At 39.8% G+C, this 26,707-nt stretch overlaps 1 protein-coding gene across 11 annotated transcripts in view; it reads left to right on the top strand.

The window, feature by feature from the left end:
- ATP8B (ATPase phospholipid transporting 8B) overlaps positions 1-26,707 on the top strand; it is a 150,313-nt gene that overhangs the window by 63,705 nt on the left and 59,901 nt on the right. For 7 of the 11 annotated variants that reach the window (XM_076520897.1, XM_076520899.1, XM_076520900.1 and 4 more), the window contains one exon: positions 20,027-20,952. In XM_076520897.1, coding sequence (XP_076377012.1) covers positions 20,221-20,952 — 732 coding nt within the window. In that variant the 5' untranslated portion in view covers positions 20,027-20,220. Of the gene's footprint in view, positions 1-20,026; positions 20,953-23,973; positions 24,781-25,428; positions 25,908-26,707 lie in introns of those variants that run through there. The other 4 variants (XM_033466898.2, XM_033466891.2, XM_076520904.1 and 1 more) reach the window with 4 other exon arrangements.

A 26,707-nucleotide genomic window follows, 5' to 3' on the forward strand; every position in this document is an offset into this window, starting at 1 on the left:
ATCTACCAACTATATATTTAATTGTTAACTGGTTGGTTAGACGTTGAAATGTGCGCAAGTTACTGCGATTAATCGACCGCGGGTATCTTTATGCAAAATACAAATTTTCCTCGTCCATTGTGTAAAACAGAAATGAAATGAAAAAGTAGTACTTCCAAGCGATATATTAAACCGTTTGCGCTCGACGTAACGTTTCAAAATAATGTTAACATTATCAAATTTGTTCGTGTTTTAAAAACTGTCGAATGTCTAATCGTTGCACGAATGACAATATTCGATTCGTTAAGAGTTCTTAGCGCGAGATGATACGAAAGCTTAAACAATGGCTAAGAAGAGGATATCGAGTTTAGGTGAAAATGTCTTGCTATGTGCGCGCGTATTTTGCAATCTTCTGGATTATTAGTAATTTTAACGAAACAAACGGCAACGGTATTTCGACGTTGGGTAAGCAGCAACTTTTTCGGACATTCCCAACGGTCTGTCGACGAGGTGTGTCCAACAAAGGTTGGCCTAGTATTCGCTCTTCTACAAATGAGAATATAAAAACCTGCCATAAAAATTTATTTTCATAACACTTCGATTTTTTAAATGTTCATACGTACTTCAGACACGATAGTATTCTATCTACTGTTCTAGATAATGTTCTACTATACTATAACCTTAAATCTTGAAGCAGCACTGAATTAATTTTATGATAATAATAATAATAATAATAATAATAATAATAATAGTAACAACTTTATTTATCGATAGGATAAAGTCTTTGTTACAGTGTGAGAAAGTGATAATAATGTAGCAGTCACAGAAGGACGGATACAATACAAGAACTTGAAACTAAAGAAAAACTTGAGTATAAAAATTCCAGGAAAAGATAACTATTCTAGATATTGTTCTACTATACTATAACCTTAAATCTTGAAGCAGCACTGAATTAATTTTATTATAATAATATTATAATAATATATTATAATTTTATAATAATAGTATTATAATAATATATTATAATTTTAATAATAATATAATAATAACATATTATAATTTTATAATAAGAACGTAGCAGTCAGAGAAGGACGGATATATAATACAAGAACTTGAAACGAAAGAAAAACTTGAATATAAAAATTCCAGGAAAAGATAACTATTCTAGATAATGTTCTACTATTCTATAACCCTAAATCTTGAAGCGGCACTGAATTAATTTTATATATAATTAATATTATACTAATATATTCTAATTTTAATAATTAATTTTATACTAATATATTATAATTTTATAATAATAACGTAGCAGCCCACAGAAGGACGGATATATAATACAAAAACTTGAAACTAAAGAAAAGCTTGAACATAAAAATTCCAGGGAGAGATAATGATAATTTTGGTCACAGAGAAAACGCGCGCGCGCGCGCGCGTGAATGTCCGGAGACCGCTGTGCAACGTAACGTTACAACACGGTCGCCGTTACAACAGAGAGACATCGTGTCGCTGTGGCACTACTGCGGTAAGAGGGGCCTGGTCGCGGAGCCGTCCGTCGGGTCGTACGTGAAAGAGAAACTGTAAAAAGCGTGTGTGTCTCCGGGAGTCCGTCGCGAATGAAGTCGCTTGTGTAACGCGCGCGGCCGTTTGTACGCCGATCGGTGCGCGAGAGGAGGTGGGAAAATCGTTAAGGTGTGGAAAACGTGCTCGCCGACACGAGCCGGATAGGAATTATTGGTCAGCTTTCAGACGATAAACGGTGACTGGCGCTTGCCGGGTAATACACCGGTCGGGATTTCGTTATCTCGACTGCTTTACAACGCGGGATGTTCGGCTGTATGATATATGCACCGGTTCGAGATACGTTTGCTCCTTATCGTCGTCAAACATTTGCCACGGTGATGCGGCACAGAAATAATATCTTCCTTCTCGAGTGCGTCGGTCGTGTTCGCGAACCAAGAACCTCGTGTACGGCGCGAAGAGGTTCTGGGAACATTAGGTTGGCCAATTAGACCCTTGGGAACGGCGATACTTCGCGCGCGATTCTGTATTTTTATGGAACGATTCCGAGTCGCGAATTCGTTACAGTGTTCCTGTTTTTTTTTTTTTTTGGTATTAGCTTCGGGGAATTACGAGTATTTTCATTACCGGCAGACAATTAAGGGGTGTTTCTCTTTTTCTTTTTAACGCTGTAGGTCGTGCGACGGGTTTCAGATTTGTCGTTTTATAGCTATTGCGAAGATGCTGTTATGGGAAAATTATTGAACGTTTATTCGAGCATTAGAATGAAAGTACAGTATTGCATTTAAATTATGTTAAAATTACATTTAAATAGATTCAGTTGTGTTAATTTTGGAAGGTAATATGTACTTTTAGTACATATTTTTAACGATAGGGCTTGTAATTAATAAGTGTAATTGAACTGTAAACTTTTATAAACACAAGTTTCTTTTCGTGTTTTAACTTTTACGTCAACTTTTTAATTCTGCATCTTGCTTTTATCTCGCATATAATCAAATAAATCGTCGTTATAAATAAATAACGTGAAGTCGTTGTAAATAAATAATTATGTAACCAAAGAACGTAAGAACAGCAGATTTGAATGAACAGACGGAGCGTAGTAATTTTAATTTTTAAAAAATCGGCGAACAAATGCGTATATCTGAGAAACGATGAACGTAACGATGCACACGTACAGAAAAGACGAAACAATGTATCAACGTTTTCGTATGTTTTTTTTTCTTTTTTTAGCACGTTGAATGCCACGCCGGTTTTACAGAAATTGTTCGTGGCGCCACGATGAATTTTCTTTTATGCGATACATATAATGTTGAAATATTATCTGCAATAGATAAGTTACAGTGTATAACCATGTTTGACATGTTAATTGCGTCAGGGGTCACTGTTCGAATCGACGATGGCAATAATACAAAATTTTAGATATCGACATTTGTTTTAACTCTTTGCACTCGAAGCCATTTTAACTGTAAATCTAAAATCATCTTTCTGACTTATAGTACTTTCATTTTACAAGACAAAGCGCACTTTACGCGTACGAAATTCAGTCTCGTGATTCATACAACGGTTACACTTTCAATAATGTTCAAAATCTAAACTTTGATAATATAAAAATTATCTTAGAACGTGATATAATAATTTTGGTGGTGCCTCAGAGTCACCACTCGAGTGCAAAGGGTCAAATTATATATATTTCTATCAATTAAAAATTATCTTAGAACGTGATCTAATAATTTTGGTGGTGCCTCAGAGTCACCACTCGAGTATAAAGGGTTAAATTACATATATTTCTATCAATTTTACGACTAAATGGGCGAGTTTCTTATTGATAATATTCTTCATATTTCTCTAACAAACATATCCCTTACGCCCTTTAACACGATTATTATGTATTAAATTAGCTTTGCGAATCATTCGTTGAACTGTGTTCGGACACGGAATTATTTAAATTAAAATATCATTTACGTACTTACGTTAATCTTCACTGTACACCTTGCTTAAAAATTTCATATGTTACACACGAGGTGTGATGTACACTAGAAAATTAAAACGGCTGTCACGGTTAAACTACACATTATTTCGGATCCGAAAAATTAGTAAATATTCTTCAGATGTTCTAAAGTGAAGGTGAACAGCGTTTTTCTTAAAAATATCACTGTTACGTAGTAAAAAAGAAACCGGAAAGTTCTCGCTTCGTGACTTGTTCAATACTTCGAACGCGGCTCGAATCCGTCCCGACCTCTGCCAAAGCCTCGTGCTGCGGACTCTCTCGCACCGTCACCTCTCATTGGCCAGTGTTTTTCGTTAATAACTCGTAAACAAAGCCGCAGATTGCATTTTCGCAAAGGAAAAAGTTACTCCAAATGACCTCAGCTACCCCCCATTTTCTTTGATAATATAAAAATTATCTTAGAACGTGATATAATAATTTTGGTGGTGCCTCAGAGTCACCACTCGAGTGCAAAGGGTTAAATTATATATATTCCTATCAATTTGGCGCGGCGGTCACCGATGGCCCCCATGGCGTCACCGTCAAAAGTTAAGTGCCGATCACCGGTGACCCCCGTGGCATTGAATCAACGTGTTAATTCCAGCTGTGAATCCGGACATTTTCGTACGAACACTGATTTTATAAATAGCATTCACAACGTTCCTATTCAGTAGTTTTCTCGGTAGTAGCCTGCATGGAAATCAAACAGTGACCGTTTGATATCTCTATTTCGAGATTTCGCAACACCGATCTACTTCGTATCAGAACGGGTGCACTTCTCTCGTTTCACACGAGAAGGGCCACACGAGAAGGGTGAACTCTGCGATATAGCAACGATGTTATCCACGCTGATAAACCAAAGTTCCAAGGTTGCGCAGTTGGTCGTAGAAGAAGTTCGTCCCCGAGATTTCGCAACACTTGCATTACTTGCCCGGCGTACGGTTGCATGACGCTCTTCATTACATCAACCCTATACGCACACGATAAACGACGAAACTTGGGTGTAACGGAACAGATAAACTACTCGGAAAGTCAATACCACTTTCGAGTGCGAAGTATCAATTCTTTTTTTCGACGTGGAACAGCACCCGCGCACGCCATAATACGAACGGTCACGTCGGGGACCATTAAGTAAATGAGATTACTTGTTCGCGCGTTGAGTTAAAGGAAACATTGCACGACGAGATTCCTCGCTGCAATATTTATTTATTTGTTTGGCGCCAACGGGTCAAATGCACTTTTCATTTTCCTACAAATTTTCAACATTATAGTAATAGTAATAGTAATAATAATAATGGTAATAATAATAATAATAATGGTAATAATAATAATAATAATAATAATAATAGTAGTAGTAGTAGTAGTAGTAGTAGTAGTAGTAGTAGTAGTAGTAGTAGTAGTAATAGTAGTAGTAGTAATAATAATAATAGTAATAATAATAATAATAACAATAATAATAGTCGTAATAAGAAAGTAACAGTAATAGTCATAATAATAAAATAATGATAATAATAATAACAATAATAATAGTCGTAATAATAAAGTAACAGTAATAGTCATAATAAAATAATAATAATAATAATAATAACAATAACAATAGTCGTAATAATAAAGTAACAGTAATAGTCATAATAAAATAATAATAATAATAATAACAATAACAATAGTCGTAATAATAAAGTAACAGTAATAGTCATAATAATAAAATAATGATAATAAAAATAAAAATGGAAATAAAAACGATGCGATTACAACATACGGAACGAACACGAACTAAACTGTCCTAGCAAAATAAAATTGTTTTGCAACTGTTGCGAGACACAAGAACCAATTAGGAACATCTTCATTTCTTTAACAATTCTGTTAGGATGAATGTAATATATCGATACTCCGTAATTCTTGTAATCTTCTTATTTTTTAAAAATTGCGCCTTTTAATTGTTATTATAAATGCATAAAGACCCGCAGTCTACCTATTACTTAGTATCGTATCCTGGACGAAACAAAACCGGACAAATTTTTGGTTCGATAAATTGCGCGAAGCGAGCAACGCTTTGTCCGATTCGCAACGGTGCGATAATAAATCTCAATTATTCAAATCGAGTTTCAATAACGAAAAAGAAAGAGGGAAGAAGAGAGAGGGGGGTAGGGAGAGCGAGAGAGAGGGGGTAGGGAGAGGGAGAGAGAGGGGGGTAGGGAGAGAGAGAGAGAGAAAGAGAGAGAGAGAGAGAGAGAAAAAAAATGAGTGACTTACTTTTAACTCTGCTTTGCCGTGCCCACGTTTCCTCGGGTTGTTTTTAAACGAACCGGATCACCTTGAGTGACCATTTGCCGTGTATCAGAAATGAACTAGCTCGATCTCAATTCCACCGACGATCCCGTGCTATTCGAATAATTAATATTTCCCTCGACTGCCCAGAATCCACCGGCGCTGTTTTTCTCTTCTTTTATCGTCGACCTCGCCGTTACGCGAGGCTCGTGTTCTTGGCGCGAAGCTCTGGAGTGGACGTTTCCTAGAACCGTTCCGGCTTCATCGTCATCGACGTCGCAGCCACAGTATCATTGTTTAAGCGCAATCGAAACGAATTTTCATCGTGACGATTAGTTTACGAGACGCGGCGGCATATAGTATTTACATAATCGTTCGCCTCTTATCGCGAATATGCGCTCAATAAAACCAGTTCAGACGATTCGAGATACAGTCGGCACGGAATGTCACAAATCTGCAGTGCCATAATACTCCGGACGATCTTCGAATCTGTAAATACTTCGTCCGCATCTTTTCCGACATCGCGTTACGCAATTTCAAACATGTAATTGCCTCGCGGAGTTACCATCGATCATTTTTCCCAGCGGTATGTATTTTCAATGTAACTATGTTGATGTGCTTGGAATAATTGCATCATTGTACCGGTGTGCAGGATACGGGCTTGCTTAATTACATGCAGAAACGTGCTGCATTCGAATTCTCGTTGTATCGTTGCGAGCGTTTCGCGAGAATGTAAAAATCAATTTTCCGACTGTCACTCGCAGTGAATTAGTATTAATATTAAAATAACTCGAACATAAATGAAGTGTTCAAGCTAAAATATTTACTTTAGTTTCTGTACTTGGCGTTGAAAAAGCTGTTAACAATCTGATAATCTTCTCCCCAAAACGATAATCTTTTTCGATAATCGAATCGGAAGTTGGAAAATGAATCTTTGCTTGTGCAAAGATTCAGCGTAAAAAATGCTATAGAAATATATATTTTCAAAATTTTATCTGAAAAAGATCGATCTTTATTACGTAGATTTTTGATTATTCCAAGTAACGAAACGACGAAAGAATCAAACCTCGATCTATCATTTTATCCTATCGTATCGATAATCAGTCGAAAATAAAAAGAATTTAACTGTTCATTTTAAATTCGGATAAGCGAAGTTCTGCTGCAAGTACTCGCTATTCTGCTAAATGCCACCCCTTAAACGGGCGAAATTTGCAACCTAGTAATCAGGCAGCCTGTCGTGTCTCGAGGGCACGATCTTTTTTTACACACTGCACGTAATGTAATTGAAGCATACATCATTGCTCGCATCATATACCGTTCGTTCTTTCCGCACCGAACGGAAGGGAATTGCATTTAATTAAATGTCGCCGACGCGCTTGACGCATTCGCTTTTAGTCGCGTGAATAAATTACGGTTCGCAAGTCGATTTTACCGAATCGTCGAACGAAAAAACTGCACCGTTTCGCACGGTTCCTGCCGCTATCGGCCGACGACGAACTTCGATAACGCTTGCACCCCCTCGTGAATCACCGACATTCTTATTATCCGGAATATCTTATCGAAACCTTCTCGCGTAATCGGATAAACAGAGTGTTCCAGTCGTACATCATATGCTCGCTGACACGTCGAGACTCGATCGATTCGTCGTTAACCGGTAAACCGCGTCGTTTCACGCGCTATTCCGTGTAATTCCGAATAATTGATCAACCGAAAGCCGGAATGTTAGCTATCGATCACACAGGGCGCACATTACCTCGCGTGCGTTGCTAATAACACGGTGCATCGTTCACACCGTTTCCCTGACTTCTGACTTCTACGATCGAGAGACCTGTTTCTCGTCAATTTTTGCACGACGAATGACTTGCGGATTTTATGCATCCATGGCGAAAACGTGTAGGTGCGATTTAAAACGGTGGAAAGATTCAAAATAAGAGCTAAGAACGACGATATATTAATTTAAGCTTACCATTGGGTTGGCAACTAAGTAATTGCCAATTTGTTCAATGAAATACAAAATTTTTGTTTTACTTGGAACGAAGTTTAATCTGTAATGTATTTTCCATTTTGTTCGATGACCTTTTGCCGTCTCTCTGACAACTTGAAAATTCCACGCTCGTAGAAAGTCTGATCCTTTTCGGCCAAAAACTGAGTTAAGTGAGATTTTACAGCGTCATCGTCATTAAAAGTTTTACCACGAAGGGAGTTGTCCAGGGGTCGGAATAAGTGGTAATCCGATGGCGCGAGATCAGGGCTATATGGTGGGTGTAACATCAATTCCCAACCAATATCCATGAATTTTTGCCGAGTGGACAAAGACGTGTGCGGCCTAGCATTGTCCTGCTGGAAAATGACACCTTTACGATTGACCAATTCTGGTCGCTTTTCCTTGACCGCTGCATTCAATTTGTCCAGTTGCTAACATTCACGGATATTAAAAAATAACATAATAATAATAATAATGATAATGATAATGATGATAATGATAATGATAATGATAATGATAATGATAATGATAATGATAATGATAATGATAATGATAATGATAATGATAATGATAATGATAATGATAATGATAATGATAATGATAATGATAATGATAATGATAATGATAATGATAATGATAATGATAATGATAATGATAATGATAATGATAATGATAATGATAATGATAATGATAATGATAATGATAATGATAATGATAATGATAATGATAATGATAATGATAATGATAATGATAATGATAATGATAATGATAATGATAATGATAATGATAATGATAATGATAATGATAATGATAATGATAATGATAATGATAATGATAATGATAATGATAATGATAATGATAATGATAATGATAATGATAATGATAATGATAATGATAATGATAATGATAATGATAATGATAATAATTTTATAATATAACATTTACGGATATCATAAAAATGGGAGTGAGAGACATCTATAACTGAAATCGGCAATTACTTAATTGCCAACCCAATAAAATGATCGAAGAAAGAAACATAAAACTTGTGCCGGTCTTCTATGTCTTGCATTCAATGCAGACAACTTTTATTATCAAGATCTTTGATCTCACACGTGCGCCAATTTTTAATGAAATTATTCCGCTTTTATTCGATTTGTAAAACCAGCCTCTTCCAAATGTAAACACATTTTTATTATTAAAATAAATACGTTGCTACTTATGAGAAAATGAAACACGATTTTTTTAACGTTTAGAGTAAATATTATTTAACGATGTATTGTTCTATAACTGTTTGACATTGTTCTGGTAGATCTGAAATATTATTTTTAATATCCATACGAAACGAAATTATTATGCAAAACGAAACCACTTTCCGAACAACTTGATAAAAATGGAAAACAAAATTTGAAGAAAAACGAAGGATATAGCCCCAAGTGTTCGCTTTACCGTCAACTTTTCAAAAATACGGTCACTTTAAAACTGACGAAATTAAAATTATTCGAAGTGGGCGCTGCAAATTTTAAAAAATCCTTCGAGATCCGTTCATGTATCGCCAAATACTACAGCACATTCAAATTTGACGAAAATTTGAAGCAGTACAGTAATGTCTCCCTAACTGTGACGCTAAGATTGTCCACAAAAATTGGACAATTTGAGAAGAGGAGATACGATTATTCGAGCTTATTGTAGCTCTTTTTTTATAGTTGTTGACAATTCGTAACTATAAAAACGAACCGCAAGGCTCGAACAATCGTATCTTCCCTTCTAAAATTGTCCATTTTCGTAGACAATCTGAGCGTCAATTAGGGAGACATTACTGTACTCCGAAAGTTGTCCGATTTCGCGTCGAATGACACAAACAGAGTCAATCACGTAACTTGCAAATTTTCTGAACCGAATGCGCATTCGCACGTGAGAAACGCATTTCGAAAGTGAGACATCGAAACACGCGACGCATACAGTGGCGCACAACTGCTGTAAGGTCGCTGCGAGGCTTGCTATAAAGCTTACCATTATCCGCCGTAAAAGCTCAGGACTTTTAATAAGGTATCGCGTTTTCCTTACCGCCTGTACGAGGGCTGGAAGGCGGGCTCGAACTTCCAGGACACATAATTTCTTGAAAAACTTGGTGTGTATCCGATCGATACAATTTCCGGCCGATTACGTACACTTTCCTTCAACGTTCCGTTGCCCCCGTTACTCCACTTCGATGGAAATCGCAAGTTCCGAGAGTTCAAGAGTCTTTCAACGCCGATATATTACGGAGATATGCTATAGTGCCGGGAGCTCGCGTGCTCAGATTTTTCCGACGAGAACGAAACTGGACACGATTTCCCTCGGCCGGCCTGTATTCAGCGATTTTTCTTTATTCCTTATTTTGCGGTATCGATTGTCCTTGGAATTCCTTGCGCCGCGGGATCCGGCCTCTTCTTCGTTACTTTGCTCGACGATAATGATGACAATAATATTTATTTGATCGACGGAAGCAAGTCTCTCTGTTACAATAGTATGGCATTACGTTGTTATATTATTTACTTCATTATTATTTATTTGTTCAACCTCGATTTATACAACTTCGTTGACTAATATTAATAACAATAATAATAATAATAATAATAATAATAATAATAATAAAATAGAGGAATAATATAGGCAACAGGCATCGCTCCAAAATCGTTCATACAGAATCTACATATGAGCCGTTTATTTTGAAAGTGGCATAAGTCACTTTGTTTTTAAGTCGATATATTTAAGGGTTTGCGTTTTAACACGTTTAAAAATATGGATGCTAACTTTCGAGAAGATTTACTTGTATTTGTTATCTCAGGATACTGATATTTCTCTCAGTATAAATAATTTCGTATAAACATTAAAAAATCACCACTTTTCATTACGGTGAAGTGACTTATACCACTTTCAAAATAAACGGCTCATATGTTGCCGTACAAAAATTCAAGACTAACCAACACACGAGAATTCACATATACAAAAAGCAATCATTCTAAATACAGCGACGATAGTAAAAAAATGCCTACAGTAGAGACACCGACATATAACTTGGCATGGCCCGTCCGCGATGGTCGCAAACCAGAGAGGAAATCCTTTAAGAACAGGCTAGAATAATAATAATAATAATTTATTTATTCACGTATACGACTAGAAAACCCTTTGTTACAGAAGGCGACATAAAAAGAAAGTGATTTTATATACTCGTCGCACGAGTACGATAAAAAATCGAAAAAGATATATATGTATATAAATATAAACAAGAAGGGAAGTAAGAGAAAAAGTGTAGTGTGTACAATAAGTATTATTTATTTTATTTTATATAAAGATCCCGCAGTCTAACAACGAGTATACAAGTAGATACAGTAAAATTGTAATACTAAAGTGTAACGTGTAACATGTTAGTATGTTATATTATTAAGTGTACATAGTTATAGCAAAAGTGTAATGTGATTTGTCTCTGGAATTCTCTACACTTCTCTACGGAATAATCGCTCGAGGTTCTCCATGATAAAATGAGGATTTCCTGGTAACTCCTCGACAGCAACGCTAACCGCAATCGTACGACGATAATTCTTCTGCAGTAACAAAGCGCAGCGATTCTTTCCGAGGTAACAATTCAGCAAAGACTATTAAAACGCGTTACAGCACGGATATCGAGAGATCTACGAATAGGCTGTCATCAGATAAATCGTCGGAGCAATAAAAATAGCGTGGCGGAGCTTCGGGAAAAGACGCGATCGGAGGGGGAGACGTCGTCGAAGGAAACGCGATACCAGAGAAACCATCGAATATATTAGGTTGGCAACTAAGTAATTGCCGATTTGTTCAATGAAATAAAAATTTTTTTTTTGCTTGGAACAAAGTTTAATCCGTAATGTATTTTCCATTTTGTTCGATGACCTTTTGCCATCTCTCTGACAACTTGAAAATTCCACGCTCGTAGAAAGTCTGATCCTTTTCGGCCAAAAACCGAGTTAAGTGAGATTTTACAGCGTTGTCATCATTAAAAGTTTTACCACGAAGGGAGTTGTCCAGGGATCGGAATAAGTGGTAATCCGATGGCGCGAGATCAGGACTATACGGTGGGTGTAACATCAATTCCCAACCAATATCCATCAATTTTTGCCGAGTGGACAAAGACGTGTGCGGCCTAGCATTGTCCTGCTGGAAAATGACACCTTTACGATTGACCAATTCTGGTCGCTTTTCCTTGACCGCTGCATTCAATTTGTCCAGTTACTAATATTCACGGATAATAAAAAATAACATAATAATAATAATAATAATAATAATAATAATAATAATAATAATAATAATAATAATAATAATAATAATAATAATAATAATAATAATTTTATAATATAAAATTTACGGATATCATAAAAATGGGAGTGAGAGACATCTATAACTGAAATCGGCAATTACTTAGTTGCCAACCCAATAAAATTGTGCGAGCGAAAGTTCGGAAGAAATTCCAAGGAACTTCGGATTGCAAGTAACTTCGTCGTTCCATGGATCAGTCGCCGTTGAAGTATCGTTCGAAGTACGTATATACCGGAACTGGCGGACCGGAAAAACGATATTTCATACGCGGTTGTTTCCTATCGCGCGCATTATGGAAGCGTATAATAACCGCAGGAAAGCGGCCCCATAGACGGCGAAACGTTACTTGATCACCGCTGAAATCTGCTGCAACGTTCGCAAAGCCTCGAGTTGCAGATTTCATTCCGCACACGGCGTGTTCCACGGCGTTAACTCAATTAGCATCGTGGGGAGGATAAAGCGCACGTTAAACTCTCATTCATGCCGATCGCGATCGCTGAAACCTTCGAACGTCATCGCCGGCACCCTGATCAAGCGAAGTTCGAGCGGATCCCCAAAATCCTGGCACGTTACACGAGCGTACTCCCAATTATCGAACAAGTTATCCGGAATACCGCCACTTTCACTTATTTCAACGAGAATCACAATAAAATAACGAAGGATTGTAAGTGAGAAAATTTTTAGTAGAGTTTTTGTTGCTTATATCGATAGAATAAAATCATTTAAGTACTCTATCGTTTTTATAATATGAAACGATCCTGATACAATTTACATTATAGACCGTTATTTATCAGTCGACTGAAACAGTGTTTTTGTACTATAGAGATCATTCGATTTTACAAAGAGACGATAAACATTAACATTTCTTGTACAGTTTTAGAAGAAATTCAGCAGTATATAACTGGTACACGTTCTTGAACGTGTTCTTGTTGTACAGTAATGTCCCCCTTACTGACGCTCAGATTGTGCACAAAAATGGGTAATTTGGTAAGAGGGGATGCGATTATTCGAGCCTTGCGACTCGTTTTAATAATTGTGTACAATTTATAACTATAAAAATAAACTGCAAGGCTCGAACAATCGTATCTCCTCTCCCCAAATTGTCCATTTTTGTGGTCAATCTGGGCGTCAATTAGAGAGACATTACTGTATTATCGTGTTCGTAACCTATGTTTGATGCAATTTGTGTACTTTAATAGTTTAACAGGTTATCAGAAAATTAAATCTAGCGTTAAACAAGCTTACAATTAATTTCGAAAATAATTGTTGCGACAATTTTATACTAAATTTTATATTAAAGAGATGATAAACACTAACATTTCTTGTACAGTTTTAGAACAAATTCAGCAGTATATAACTGTTGCACGTTTTTGAACGTGTTCTTGTTGTACAGTAATGTCTCCCTTATTGACGCTCAGATTGTCCACTAAAATGGGTAATTTGGGAAGAGGGACTGCGATTATTCGAGCCTTGTGGCTCGTTTTTATAATTGTGTACAATTTATAACTATGAAAATAAACCGCAAGGCTCGAACAATCGTATCTCCTCTCCCCAAATTGTCCATTTTTGTGGTCAATCTGGGCGTCAATTAGAGAGACATTACTGTATTACCGTGTTCGTAACCTATGTTTGATGCAATTTGTGTACTTTAATAGTTTAACAGGTTATCAGAAAATTAAATCTAGCGTTAAACAAGCTTACAATTAGTTTCGAAAATAATTGTTGCGACAATTTTCTACCAGCTTGGTTCTACGAACCGAAGAAAAACTCGTTCAGAAAAATCGACGAAATAAATGGAATTGTCTCGCTACTTAAAGCAGGATCGTCGGTGACCTACCGCAGCGATAAATTGTTTGCTATCGTTCGCAGATCCTCTCGCGAGAATCATTTTCGCGCGAACAGTGTAACAGCAGCAGCAGGTTGCAAGACCGGCCGGCTCGCACAAAAAACTGTTCGATATCTCGTCCGGCGATTATTACAGGTGTATTTCCGAGGTCTGAATCACCGGTCTAAAAATATCACGCCGCGGAATGCATTTATTCCTTTACAATTCGTCCAAATATGTTCTCTGGCAGGTTTCAGCGTAGTCGATCGGTGGGGGCCGCGACAAAAACCACAGTTCACAGTTAAAGATCGATTAGACGGTGGTGAAATGGATGCGGGGGCGTGTTGATAGGGCTCCGCGAGGCTGCCTGTAGGGCTGGCGGTTTGTTCCTGCCGTTCCATCGTTTTATCGGGGTCACGAATACAGGGGGGATGAAAAATGCCCGTCAATGGCGGACGCTCCGCCATGTAGGTCGCCGGTGGTCAGCGTCGTTAGCGGCACGATTCCGCTTTTGTTGATCGCGACAGGTGTGATCCGCTGCTCGCCGCGTCCCTTTTCGCCGTGACAATAGGAAGCTCGAACGGAGAAGTTACGTAAACCGGCCGTCAAACTGTCGGACGCTTCCTCCGTAACCCTAATTTCTGAAACATCGTCCTGCGGCCGGCTTATAGGCTCCCTAGCCTAAGGGCAGTTACCCAGTTGCCGACGCGTTAACCCTCGAATCGCAGACCATTTTCACAAAAATGTAACTTAACCCTTAACGGTCCAATGCCGCCCATACACGCGGCAGAAATCAATAAAACCGTAAAATCTAGCAGGAAACATTGTGGAAGAATAAACACGATTGTTTCGATGCAAATATATCAACGAAGCTTTATTTAAAAAATGAATATCTCTTCTCTATATATTTGATACAAAATGTTCAATAAAAAATTTCTCTTCGTCTGAAAAACAGTCTGGACTCGGCAGTGTGTAAACTGGAAATAAATAGTTTTGGGTCCCTAAGGGTTAATATGCTTTTAGGTTCGTTTATAATTTTATTATTTTATCAGAAACTATATAGTCGAATAACAATATATTTATACTCTGTGTCCAAATAGATCCGAAATTCGCCGTCCGAGTGTTAAGCATCATTTTTAATCCTTCTGTTGGGTTGGCAACTAAGTAATTGCCGATTTCAGTTATATAGATGTTTCTTACTCCCATTTTTATGATATCCGTAAATGTTATATTATAAAATTATTATTATTATTATTATTATTATTATTATTATTATGTTATTTTTTATTATCCGTGAATGTTAACAACTGGACAAATTGAATGCAGCGGTCAAGGAAAAGCGAGCAGAATTGGTCAATCGTAAAGGTGTCATTTTCCAGCAGGACAATGCTAGGCCGCACACGTCTTTGTCCACTCGGCAAAAATTGATGGATATTGGTTGGGAATTGATGTTACACCCACCATATAGTCCTGATCTCGCGCCATCGGATTACCACTTATTTCGATCCCTGGACAACTCCCTTCGTGGTAAAACTTTTAATGATGACGACGCTGTAAAATCTCACTTAACTCAGTTTTTGGCCGAAAAGGATCAGACTTTCTACGAGCGTGGAATTTTCAAGTTGTCAGAGAGATGGCAAAAGGTCATCGAACAAAATGGAAAATACATTACAGATTAAACTTCGTTCCAAGTAAAACAAAAATTTGTTATTTCATTGAACAAATCGGCAATTACTTAGTTGCCAACCCAATATGTTGTCTCGATACAAAATTTATAGTATAGAAAACTGTTGAATGAAAATTGGCCAACTTCGACGGACGATGAGTCAACGAAAAATCATCGCAGGATGATGACTTTTTTTGAAACTTGAAGCTCGAAGCTTCTACTTCAAGGTGCCGTTTCTCGATTTTAAATTTGACGCATCCTCGCCGCCATAACCACATTTAAATGCGAGGCAATGTTTGTATCGTATTGAAAATTGCCCATTTCGTCTAATTGAAAATGGCCAAGTTCGACGAAATGCACGGACTTGGTCAAATTTTTTTCGGGTATGCCGTTCGTAGCGGAACGTAATTTGATCATTCGACTTCGATTTAAAAAAGAAGAAACGTGGCTGCGATTTTTTTTCGCAGAACTACGGCACTTTGGAGTAACTCTTTGTCAGTCGCATACGTCGGTTATGATGTCAGTTTCCTGGAAAGGGATGGTCCTTGAAAGCAACTAGTCGGCACGTCGCATGCAAAATCAACATTATCAAAAGGAAGGTCGAAGAAACTAAATGGAATGTTATCAAACATCTTCTAGACATTGGCGACAGTCAGTACTTGCAGAATACTTGAATAAAGAAATTGATTCAACCGTTTCTTAAGAAAGAGTCTTCAAAAATTCAACAATTTGATAATAAAAAAATGTGAGATCAGTCATCTCACCGGCGATGGTAGGTTTATCGTTAAAAAGTATAATTCACGATACAGCACCAACAACTACACCTGAAAACATGAAGTTGCGAATTCGGGCAGCATGTGCAACTGTGTCAAAAACAAGATTGTCGTGGCTGTGAAAAAAGATGTAAAGAAAAAAAGAAGATTTCGAAATGATCTGAGAAGACTACACCAATGTTTAGCAGTCGAAAAAGAGAAATTTTATCAGAAAATTCAATCTAGCGTTAAACAAGCTTACGATTAGTTTCGAAAATAATTGTTGCGACAATTTTGTACCAGCTTGGTTCTACGAACCGAAGGAAAACTCGTTCAGAAAAATCGACGAAATAAATGGAATTGTCTCGCTACTTGAAGCAGAATCGTCGGTGATCTACCGCAGCGATAAATTGTTTGCTATCGTTCGCAAATCCTCTCGCGAGAATCATTTTCGCGCGAACAGTGTAGCAGCAGCAGGTTGCAAGACCGGCTCGCACAAAAAACTGTTCGATATCTCATCCGGCGATGGTAGGTTTAGTGTTAAAAAGTATAATTCACAATACAGCACCAACATGAAGTTGCGAATTCGGGCAGCATGTGCAACTGCGTCAAAAACAAGATTGTCGTGGCTGTGAAAAGATTTAAAGAAACAAGAAGATTTCGAAATGATCTGAGAAGACTACACCAATGTTTATTAGCAGTTGAAAAAGAGAAATTTTAATAGGTTCTATCGATCATTTAACGATGCTGCACTGTATCACCCGTAGAGAACAAATGAACCTCGTCGAGCTAATTAACACTATGCCGTCCGCAGATCTTAGATATGATTCTTTTGTTTGACGCCGGCATAGTAGCTTGGAAATTTTAGATTTTAACCCTTTGCACTCGAAGCTATTTTAACTCTAAATATAAAATCATTTTTCTAACTTATAATATTTCTATATATATATTTATATATATAATATATATAATGTAATATATTATAATTATATTATATTATATTATAATTATATTATATTATATTATAATTATATTATATTATATTATATTATATTATATTATATTATATTATATTATATTATATTATATTATATTATATTATATTATATATAATATTTTATATTTAGAGTTAAAATAGCTTCGAGTGCAAAGGGTTAAAATCTAAAATTATATATATATATATATATATATATATATATATATATATATATATTATAATATATAATAATATATATAATATAATATATGAATATATATGAATAATATAATAATATATATATATGAAATTGACACTTGCGACTCGCACAACGGTTACACTCTTAACAATCTTTTAAATCAAAATTTTGTTAATATAAAAATTATCTTGAAACGTGATACAACAAATTTTAGTGGTGCCTCGGAGTCACCATTCGAGTGCAAAGGGTTACAAAAAATGTCGAAGATCGCGGTAATATAAATTCCTAAAATTAAGATATGTCATCCAAGAAGTTTCGTACTTAATTCTTAGTTAAATAAGCACAATGCTATAGTTAGTTTTCTGCCTTTTAACACCCAAGAAATATAGTTCAAATGTAATTTCAGTTTTTTCAAATGGCACCAAAGTGTTACCACCGGCATACAACAGATAGCTTTGGCATGGCACCAGCGTGGTGCCACCGGAGAGGGCATAGCGTGTTAATTAAAAATATTCCAACAACAATAACACAGTTTCTAAACCGAGAATCGACTCGACCGAATCCAAATCGAAATTGATTCCACGCGCATCGACTCGGAACAGAGTTACCGCAGGCGAGACGGAAACGGAATTGATATTGACGCGTGAAATAATAATCGCGCGAGGCGAGCAGGTTCGCCATGGAACAGCTGACGACCTGTTTTAGCCTCTTCCTTGTTTGCTACGAAGTTGAAAAAAGTTTTCAGGTCGAACAAAGCACGGCTGCATAGGAAATCAGATCGCGAATAATGCTTCTGTTTGATTCAAGCTCGTTCGTTCTTGCGACTTAACCGGCTATAGTTCTGGCTTACCGGTGTCCTTGTGCTTTCTCTCGTCGCGCGACGTCTCCCGAATTGTTCCGGACGCGTTTCGCTCGTGTTCCTCGCGGGTACTCCGCGCGGTCGGCCGTCGAAAATGTAAACAACTCGGCCGTCGCCCGTGAAGGATCGGCGAATTCAATCCGAGACTGTTCTCGCCACGGCGAGGTGGTCGCAATCGTCGGCTTATCAACTTAGCCTTCGTCGTCGAATAAACAATACGCAAAGTATCCTTGTTTCCCGAGCCTATAGCATATCACCAGCGTATGCACGACTCGAGAAAAAAAAATATTCTACGGCACGTGTGCGCGAGCGACAGATGGCGAGGAGAACATCGCTTTCGAATCGATTCGTTCAACACTCTCAATGTCACATTTAATAACGCGGAATGCACGACACAATCACTGCGCAGTTTTCAACCACGGGGAAAGCTGCGATTCTATTTTTTTTTCAACCGTCGATATTAGCTGATTGGACGATCCTCGGCATTTCCGCGAGCCGATTTATTGGCCGTTTTGCCAATCAATTTGTTGCGCAGGTTTTCCGGCACGATTGCGTGCGGAAAAATAAATTCTGCCGCTGTGCGGATAAACTGGTTCCGCACTCCATTTGGTTACCATCATCGTGGTTACTGTGCAGAGAACAAGCTCTCCGACTCTCTATTTCAAATGGTATATCAGCCGCACGAGTTTCCTTATTTTATTATTAGACCGCGCATCCTTATGCAAATCTCACATTCCTTTGGTTATTTAATGAAAATCAGCGCCAGAGAAAAATTCCTTTCACTCGGACGCCACGAATCCATAAACATCCGCGTTCTGTTCACTATGCTGCACAGTGCGACGTTTCAGCAACATAAGTGGACACAGATGAATTTCGATCGAGGTGCAGATCTGTAAAATCACAGATTCGATACAATATATTTGAATTTCGGTGAAGAGTGAACACCAGGTTTCCAAAAGCCGTGAAAATGACAAGTCTAAAATTTCATAATTTACGATTCTTGAGATTGTACAATAGATTTGTTACTTGCGGCAAATATTACGATAAAAATCGTCAAAATTCTGAATAGATAAGCTATTGTCACGTTATGAAATAATATAAAATAACAGTTTTTAGTACTCTGTAAAACTAGTGTTAGGAAACTTTACATGTCGTTAACATTTGCGTAAAATCTGACATTTTAACAAATATACGTGTTATTGAATTAAAAGTACATATCACTGCGAAGCATGCGACACTGCGATATTGTTTTATTTAGTGGAAATAATAAAAATGAACAATCTTCAGCGTGCAAAGAATTTACGAGACTTATAAAACGCATTTATTAAATTTTCGTTATAGGCTCGGATAAAACAAAGTTGAAAAAAAAACGAGAGTTCTTTTTATTATTTTGCCACTCCAAGTAGTAGCAAAATTGAAACAAAAATAGTTTAGCCTAGCACAATAGCCTGTCATCTAAAAGAAAGAAAAAATTCAAATCGTTTGGTCCAGTTCGAAAGAAAAGTTAGCGCGTCTTGAAAAGTGTCCGAATATTAATGAGAGTCGCTGTATGCCCCGACAGATTGGTAAAGTGTAGCAGGCTGTCCACAGAACCGACAAAAGCCACCCCCGAGACATTAATCGGCCGTAACCACGAGCGGCTCTCTAATTAATCACCGTTGTCTGGTGTTTTCTTTTGCAGCGTGTGCTCGCAACGTCCATCGCGGGAGGAGGGGGTAGGTGAGGGTCGGCAGCAGCAGCAACAGCAGCAACAGCAGCACAGGACAGGGGAGGTGTTCCCGGACACCGAAAGCTGGGGCACCCTGACGCGGAGGTCCTGGCGGAGGAGGTGGCACGCAGGAGAGAGGAAAGAAAGGAGGTGACCATCCACCCCACATGGACGCCACCCCCAAAGGACCCCCCGTACCCCCCACACCGGACATCCTGTCATCACTATTTAGCCGCGGAATATCCGACCTGAACTTGACGCGCCGTGGTCAGCGTTACCGTCGTCTATCGGGGCATCATCCGTCGCTTGATGCTGGTCGTACGACGGAAACGACCGCCTACGCGTCACCGTCGTCATCATCTTGCACGTGCCTCTACCGTTTTTCACGGCGCGAACCGAACCGACCGACGAGGCCTCGCGGTCCCAGCCGCGTCTCGAAGATCGGACCAGGCCGCAGGCGAGGCTCGATCGTCGTCGTCATCGCGCTCGGGAGCGGTTCGACAGCGACGCGCGACAAGTCCGAGGCGAACCATAACAGTTTCCGGTGTCGATCAGGGTCGGGAGCCGGAAGACCGGCGACGAACACCGGCACGCCGACCATCCTAACGATATTACTGTACCTCCCGTCGGCCACGGACAGGAGAACGATAGCAACAGGAACCACGTTTTTTACCCCCGTTTTTACACCCAGGCTAAGGTGCCACGCGTTTGATGCATTTTATACGACGACGCCAGCCGACGACCAATCCCATCGCGCCAGGAAGCTACGTCTTCTGAGAGGCGTCGACTTCCCCGTCAAACATATCTACAGACTCCGTCCAGAAGCGCCTAACTCCGTGCCGCAGCCTAACCGAACACGCGAACAATGTCGCGCAGCGCTGCCACGCGTCCTATGGAAGGTGAGTGGAGTCTCTGGTCCCATTTCATTAATTGCTATGCGCCGCGCGGACGGAGATCATCGCGCGCTAATCTCCGACACCTGACGACGGTGTGCCGACGTATTCTCATTATAATAATTTCGTTGCGATCAATGATTCTCATTCACGGTGGTGTTTGCGCCGGTGAGCGCGTGCTCGACGCGATTAAGCAGCGATAAGTACCGCGCGAATCGTTAACATCTTCGCGTGGGAGATCCGGAATAATTGCTACAGGTAGAGCAAATCGAAACGTTTTATTGTATCCCTGTATACAGGCTGTCCCGAAAATGTCTCGCAATCCGGAAATGGGAGGTTTCTGAAGTCATTTGAAGCAACTTTTTCCTTTGCGAAAATGTTCTCCGAGGCTTCGTTTACGAGTTATCAACGAAGAACACTGACCAATGAGAGGCGAGCTCGGCTGGCGCGCGGCGGCCCATCCAACGAGTGCACGGAGCCCAGTTCCGCTCATTGGCTCGGCCGTCTCGCGCCAAATGATCTCGCCTCTGATTGGTCACTGTTTTCCGTTAATAACTCGTAAACGAGGCCGCGGATTGCATTTTCGCTAAGGAAAAAGTTGCTTCGAATCACCTCGGGGATCCCCTACTTTCGGACTGCGAGACATTTTTGGGACACCCTGTATACATATCCCTTGTCGAGGATTCACATTAGTCTCGTCGACGATCAATCCGTCGTTCACCGACCATGTTAGATCGAAGGTCGTCACGTTGGAACCACGTGTGCAAGTTCTCTCTACGGGAAGAAATCGTTTATTTGTCTTCGGCAGGCTAATCTCCGCGGTGTTGCCCTAATGGAAGTAATGAACGTTTCGTCGCGCGAAAATCATCCAAACATTCTCACCGTCCTACGTGCGCGGAAATGTTTTCCTACCGCGATGTTGCTTCGGCCAGATCAATGATTGGGGGTGGGAGGTGTTTATTAACCCTTTGAGGCCGGATGTCGGCATACCGACGACGTCAGAACTATACATCTTGTCCTAGAAGCGGCACTCGTACGATTCGATTGTAATTGTAACCGAAAGACTGGAATATATTGTGCATTTCTTTTATTATTTAAATCGTTGCCGCGTAATTCATTTCCACGAGGAGAACGTTCTTAGTGTATGTAGAATTCTCGACCGCGGAGGGTTTATAAATTTACATATCTGCATCGGTAGGATTTCTTGATAATAGTGCGACGCAACTCCCTCGTTTTAACCTTTTGCGCTCGAGTGGTGACTCCGAGGCACCACTAAAATTTGTTGTATCACGTTTCAAGATAATTTTTATATTAACAAAATTTTGATTTAAAAGATTGCTAACAGTGCAATTATTGCGCGAGTCCCAAGAGTCAATTTCATTGAAAAAACTGAAATAACATTTGAACTATATTTCTTGGGTGTTAAAAGGCAGAAAACTAACTATAGCATTGTCCTTATTTAACTAAGAATTAAGTACGAAAGTTCTTGGATGACATATCTTAATTTTAGGAATTTATATTACCGCCATTTCATATCTAAGATCTGCGGACGGCATAGTATTAATATTACAAGAGATAATTTTAACAGGTTTAATAGTAATGCAACAGTATTTTGAAACTCTCCGAATCTATTCAGGGTTTTTCATTTTGTTATCTGATTGTTCTCATAAATGCTATAAAATAATAGTGTCTATTTTGTTCAAGATAAGAATAGTAGATAACGATTCTGCAGGTTGAACAATTGTACATGTATTGATTAAACGACGAGGCATTGTAATCGAGACAAATTGAACGCCATCCTGTTTGAAATTAACCTTGGATCTCTAAGGGCTGAAACGGGGTAGCGTTGGAATAACAAGGAAGGAGGTCGACGGTTGGAGTAGTTAGGAATTTATTTATTTTATTTTATATTATATTTTATTATATATTTATTTATTTTAGGAATTTATATTATCGCCATCTTCGACATTTTTTTTTAACCCTTTGCACTCGAATGGTGACTCCGAGGCACCACTAAAATTTGTTGTATCACGTTTGAAGATAATTTTTATATTAACAAAATTTTGATTTAAAAGATTGCTAACAGTGCAATTATTGCGCGAGTCACAAGAGTCAATTTCATGCGCATAAAATGCATTTTGTCACGTATAATAGAAATATTATAAGTTAGAAAAATGATTTTATATTTAGAGTTAAAATAGCTTCGAGTGCAAAGGGTTAATAAACTGGCATTCTTTAGACAAGGTTAAGAAAAGAGTATAGATATTAATAAGAGACATTAATAAAACGTTAACGGTATAGTAATGAAAGAATCATTCATAAAACGATAATAGTACAGCAACGAAACAGTAATTGATAAAACGTTAATGGTACAGTAAATTAACAACGAAACCAGAACTAATCATTTCCGTTCATCTGAAAATGTTAGTTCATTCTAATAAGAGCGTCAAACCGTAATACAGAAGGATTTTCTTATCATGAACAGTATAGAAATACATTTTACAGAAACTATAACAAAAATTAAGCTCGCGAACAATTTCCATAGTACGTAATCGGTGAAACCGATAAATCGAAACAGCCATCCGATAGGTGTCCGCAATAATCAATACACCTAATTCATTACCGAAAATTTCGATTTCAACTGTTACTTTTAATAAATCGCAAACATCACGAGAATATTATTCTAGTCTCGTAAAACCCGCGATCGATGAAAGTCGCTAATTTACCACGTGCGCGAACGAGCGGGAAAGGGTTGTTCTAGGGTAATCGAATCGATCGGCCAAATAGCAAGAAGAAAGATAACCGTTGTTTCGCTAGTTCGCCGACAGGCAAATGCGGAGGGCGAAGGAAAGCCAGCGTAGTTTCTGGCGATCGCAAACGTAGCAACCCTCTTTACCCCCGAACGGTGGCAGGGAACCACGACGGCGCCGGTGGTTGGTCTACGCACGCGAACGGCACCACCAGCGCTGGCGACTCGTGGCGCCGTCAAGGGACGACGCCTCGAAGTTTCTCAACGATACGATCGAGCAATAGAGCTGGTCCGTCGACTCGACTCGACTCTTCACCGTGCTGTTCGAAGCGTGAAGCACGCCGTCGTGTGCGACGGGACACCCTCGTGCAGTTGCGTGTGCGAACCCAAAGGAATACATATACGGTGCGTGTCGCGCTGGTGAATCTGGTGTGTCTCGGTGGTAATTCCGCGGTGTGTGTCGGTCTTGCGGTGCGGCACGGAAGGACCACGGCGGTCCCCGTGGCTTCAGGGCCGTGTGTCACGCGCGATGATTATGGTGACGGTGGTGCTGACAGTGGCGGAAAACACGGGACGCCGGTGCCGATGGTCCATGGGAGCAGCGGAGACGACGAACGGTGGACGCCCAGCGCGCACCGGCTGATCATCCTCAGCCCGCAGGACCCGAAAAACGTTTCGAGAGCTGGCCGAAAACAGGCCGCAGAGAACACGGAGCGAGGCCCGATCACCGTCTACCTCGCGCCCCCCTCACGTTTCTGTCATCGACGAGCACGACGACGACGACGACGACGATATTCTGTGCGGCACACGCTGCTCCGGTTTCCTCGGTCCTCGTTCTTTCTTAGCCTGTCCCTCGACCGGAGGAACCAACAGCAGCAGCATCCCTCGTCGAACGATCGATCGCACGGTTTCGAACGTTTTTATGTGCGTCGACCGAGCGTTCCGTGGCTGCTCGTAAAATCCGCGTGAAACGGCCTCGATATGCTCTCCCGTCAACGACGATCGTTATAACGACGTCGCCCTCGTCGACGCGGCCGCCGCTTCGACCGCCTGTATACCCTTACACCGACTGCGAAAACAACGAGGTAACCCGATTCATTTTCGAAACGAAACCGAAGGTCGTCGGAGCGTCTTCCTTCGTACACTGGTTGCGTGCGTGTACGTGCGTCTCCATGTACGTACAAGTGTCCGACACGCCGAGCCGTGGTTTTTCGACGTGTGTACACGAGAGAACGGTGGTGCCGTGTATATCGTGTGCCTTGTATGTGCGCGCGCGAGACACCGTCGATGGAACGAATTTAGAGAGAGCGATTTTGAACGTTGCGTCGTCGGTCGTTTCGAGAACCACGATAATCGGCGAGACGACGAGAGATCGTCGATACGAACGCGAAGACGTACGTTCTACGTCGATGACGTCTCGTCGTCGGACGCCGATGCCGGTAATCGGTGCCGACGATCGACCAGGAACTTGGATAAACAGGGATCCCGTGGATTCCGATGGGGAAAACCAGGGGTCGGCGGTAAGCACGTCGAATTGTGTCGTCGTGTACCTGTTACGATCGTAAACTCATTGACGGTGGACGTTCTTTTCAGTGTACGGCTGTCGCGGGTCTTTCTTTTGTCCACGCGTCGATAGGATGAGACATCTCTCGTAAATAACGTGGCCGTCCATCCGTTCGTTTCGTCTTGTCTCGTTCCGTTTCGTTTCGTTCGTTTATTCGTTCGTTCGTTCGTGTCGTGTCTCGACGCGTTCCGTTGTGTACAGTCGCGCATTTAGAACGCGGTCAGTCCCGCGTTATTAAATTCCCCGCGAATGAGGTTAGTTTTCCATCTATATTAGCATTTTATCGATGCCTGTAATGGGCGAGGAGAGGAGGCGATGGGTGGAACGAACGTTCAGGATCGCCTCTCCGAGAGCACCTTTGACGCCGGGGACGTCGCCCGTTCAGTAATTTTCTAAGCGAATGTAAACTCGGACGTGAATTACTTGCTCGGGGCTGGGACCTCGTAAACGAATGAAAACTGCTGTACCGTTGATTCGCCGTCGAACCCGCCGAGAACACTTCAAATTGCGTGCGGACCCGGAGTGCACGGTCAGAGTGGACGATACGAAAATATCCATCGGAGAAAAATGTTTAAGCACGATATCGAGTTCGATCGCCGTTCGATTCGGGTCGATTGAAATGTTTTCGAGGACGTCGACGATGGATGGGTAAATATTTAATCAACTAGTGGCGCGTCGCGAGAACCGTTAATTGATCCTCCTTTCGCGATTTTTACGGAATCTTGGCCATTACCGGCGGAATGCCCTTATCAATTTCGAAGTGGAGCACCGTTGAGACGTCACACGCAAAATAAATACACTCCCTGAGACGATGCTGTCAGACACCTTCCGAGAGCGTACATATTTACGACATAGTTTATTCAAGGAAGCTCTCTTCGGTGGAATAAGTAATACATCTGAAAATTACGAAGCTAGCTGAAATATAACACAGCGTAAATTTCACTCTAAAAGGTGCGGTTCTTCCTGTTTAGCTACTATACACGATAGTTTTTTCAGCATGATGGTACGATTAATACATACAACAAAATTATGAAGCTAGATGAAGTATAACATAGCATGAGTTTCACCGTAAAAGGTGCGGTCCTTCCTGTTACATGTACGTGTATTCCATAGTTTCCTCGGCATCGTGGTATGATTAATACGTCTAAAAATTACGAATCTAGATAAAATATAACACAGCACGAATTTCACTGTAAAAAAGGTGCGGTTCTTCCTGTTAAGTGTACATAATCCATAGTTTCTTCGGCATCGTGGTATAATTAATAGATCCAAAAATTACAAAGCTAGATGAAATATAATATGCGATGAATTTCAGTCTAACAAATGCAGTTGGTGAGAAAGGGAACGTGTTAATAACAGCACTGTATACATATATGTATAGATATATATGTATACAGTGCTGTTATTAACATATATATATATATATACACAGGAAGAACGTATCATTT

Source organism: Megalopta genalis, chromosome 4 (genome assembly GCF_051020955.1).
Source record: "Megalopta genalis isolate 19385.01 chromosome 4, iyMegGena1_principal, whole genome shotgun sequence".
NCBI lineage: Eukaryota > Metazoa > Arthropoda > Insecta > Hymenoptera > Halictidae > Megalopta > Megalopta genalis.